The sequence below is a fragment of the Octodon degus genome, unplaced genomic scaffold, assembly GCF_000260255.1.
Source record: "Octodon degus isolate 3935 unplaced genomic scaffold, OctDeg1.0 scaffold00214, whole genome shotgun sequence".
Classification (NCBI taxonomy): domain Eukaryota; kingdom Metazoa; phylum Chordata; class Mammalia; order Rodentia; family Octodontidae; genus Octodon; species Octodon degus.
Window position 1 is genome coordinate 647,313 of NW_004524790.1, and position 2,291 is coordinate 649,603.

General features: G+C 49.0%; 1 protein-coding gene across 1 annotated transcript; it reads left to right on the forward strand.

The window, feature by feature from the left end:
• The first annotated feature begins 1,445 nt into the window (after positions 1-1,445).
• LOC101562425 (putative methyl-CpG-binding domain protein 3-like 5) lies at positions 1,446-2,045 on the forward strand. The gene has a single exon (XM_004644918.2). The coding sequence runs from the start codon at positions 1,446-1,448 to the stop codon at positions 2,043-2,045; it is 600 nt and encodes a 199-aa protein (XP_004644975.2).
• Positions 2,046-2,291: the final 246 nt, after the last annotated feature.

Below are 2,291 nucleotides of genomic sequence, written 5' to 3' on the forward strand. Positions count from 1 at the left end.
AAAAAAATTAAATCTATAGAGATCAAATCTCACAGATCAAAAGAGCAGGTTTTATCCTGCAAATGCATATAATTGTTACTTGTCAATCAAAATATTAAATGTTCTAATGAAACATATTGGTGATATTAACTGCAAGTTTAGCTTCTCCCTACAAAAGAAAAAGAAAGTGTTAACATTTTATTCACGAAAAGTATCTGACCATGTCAGTAACTCTACATATTTTGTTTCTGTATAGAGATTGAAGAGTCCCTCATATCCCAGGGATGTGTCCTATGGTTGATCTGGAGAATAGATTATCTGCAGATTGGATTATGGGCGGGTTGACTTCACCTCTGACTGGGCTATCTTTTCCCCTCCTTTATATAAGGGGAAGGACATGCAGGTCTCACTACCTTTTGGAGCAAGCCTCGGCCTGTCTGCATCTCAGGAGCAAAGACAGCAGGACAGTAGCTGTGACCATGGGGGAGCCCGCGACACACCCAGTGCCCAGCCAGCCTTCCGCGGTGAGTGTGGCGACTGTCAGGATGGCCCCCACGGTCCGGGTGTACATTCTCCTCAGGTTAAGTTTCTTGGAACTGGGTGTGGTGATTCCCACCCATAATCCCAGCATTCTAGAAATCTAAGACAAAAGGACTAGAAATTGGAGCCCAGCCTTGGAAATTTAGCAAATAAACAAGACCCTCTCAAACTAAAATGTAAAAATAAGTGCTGGGTGGTTGGCTCCGTACAAAGCAAAGATACTGAACTCAACCTCTACAATCAAAGACGGGCAAAGCTCCTTAATTTTCACAGTTATGTCTTTCTTTTCTAAAACAGAATGTTACTGTATTGCTCAGACTTTTCTTGTACCCTCCTGCCTCAGCCACTCTGATAGCTGGAACTGCAGGCAGGCATCATGGTGGACAACTAAGCATTACTTTTCAAACAAAATGATGTTTCAGGGAAAGTTTCCTAAATATTTACACATTTAAGATTAAGAATTGAGCCATCTATCCCTTAATACTGGGTTTTTATTCTGAGAAAAGCTCCGTGGGCTGATTTTGTGGCATACGGACGTCTGAGCCGGTTCGTGCATACTCAGGTGTCCTAGGTCAGTCACCTTGTGTGTAGCGCATCTTCCTGGTCTCTCAGATCTGGGTGGGCTGGGACGGCAGCGTGTGAGATCAGTGTCAGGAAAGAGAAGCGAGCCAGGTATGCAGAGGAGGAGGCAGGCACAGGGTCACCGGGGCCCACCCCAGACCGCCTTGGGTGACATCCTGACGTGTGAGTTGTAACAGCATTTGCAGATGGCTGTAACCCACGGGTTTCAGACCCCCTTCTGCAGGGACAGGGGAGCGGAAGGGCCCAAAGAACCCAGGAAAGCCTGCAGAGCCGAGAGCAGTCTTCAGCCCCCACTTTGTCTAGCGTTCACATTTTATTCTGTCTTAAAGGGGAAGAACAAATGCATGATACCCCAGAATTTACAGAAGAAGCCACTTCCTGCCTCCAAGGGCAAGCAGAGGGCAGCTGCGGGCTCAGCCTTGCCTGTGCGACTGACCAGCTGCATCTTCCCGAGGCCAGTCACTCTCATCACCGCCCACCCTGGCAACGAGGTCCGCTGTGGTCCGCAGGAGGACAAGCTGGAGAAGCCCCAGCAGCTCTGTGCCAGCTGGAGCCTGCAGGCGCTCAAGCACCAAGGCAGCAAAGAAGTTTTGAGCCAGTCAGAATTTGCAAAAGCCTCTAGAATAATGACTGTAGGACACAGACGTGGATCCCTGGGCCGATCAGCTGCCGAGAGCGTGCAGCCTGCCCCTGGCCTGTCTCCATTTTGGAAAGAGATGATCCCGGAAGCTTTGCATCTCTTACCTCCCTCTTCTAGTCATCACGTGACTGCCGCAGACATCCAGAACCAGGTGGACAGAGTGAAGAAGGCCAGGCAGAGGCTGGCCCAGGCTTTAGAGGCCGACAGGCTGGCCAGAGAGGCAGAAAGGATGCACGACCAGGAGGAGAGGGCTGCAAGCCAGGTGGGAACAGGAGCAGGGGTTGCAGGAGGACCCTCGAAGTGAGGCCGCTGGACAGAGGGGTCACCGGGAGGGAGGTTTCTAGTTTCACTGTGTGATTTGAATCCCAATCCTGCCCTCAGCTCTTATAACAGCTAAAGTGTTCTTTATTAAACTCTGTGAGACAAACATTTGGAGTGCAGAAGGTTTATGAGATTTTCAAGAGCAAAAACATGTATTTCTCTCTCTCTCTCTCTCTCTCTCTCTCTCTCTCTCTCTCTCTCTCTCATGCTGTTTTCTAAACTAACACCT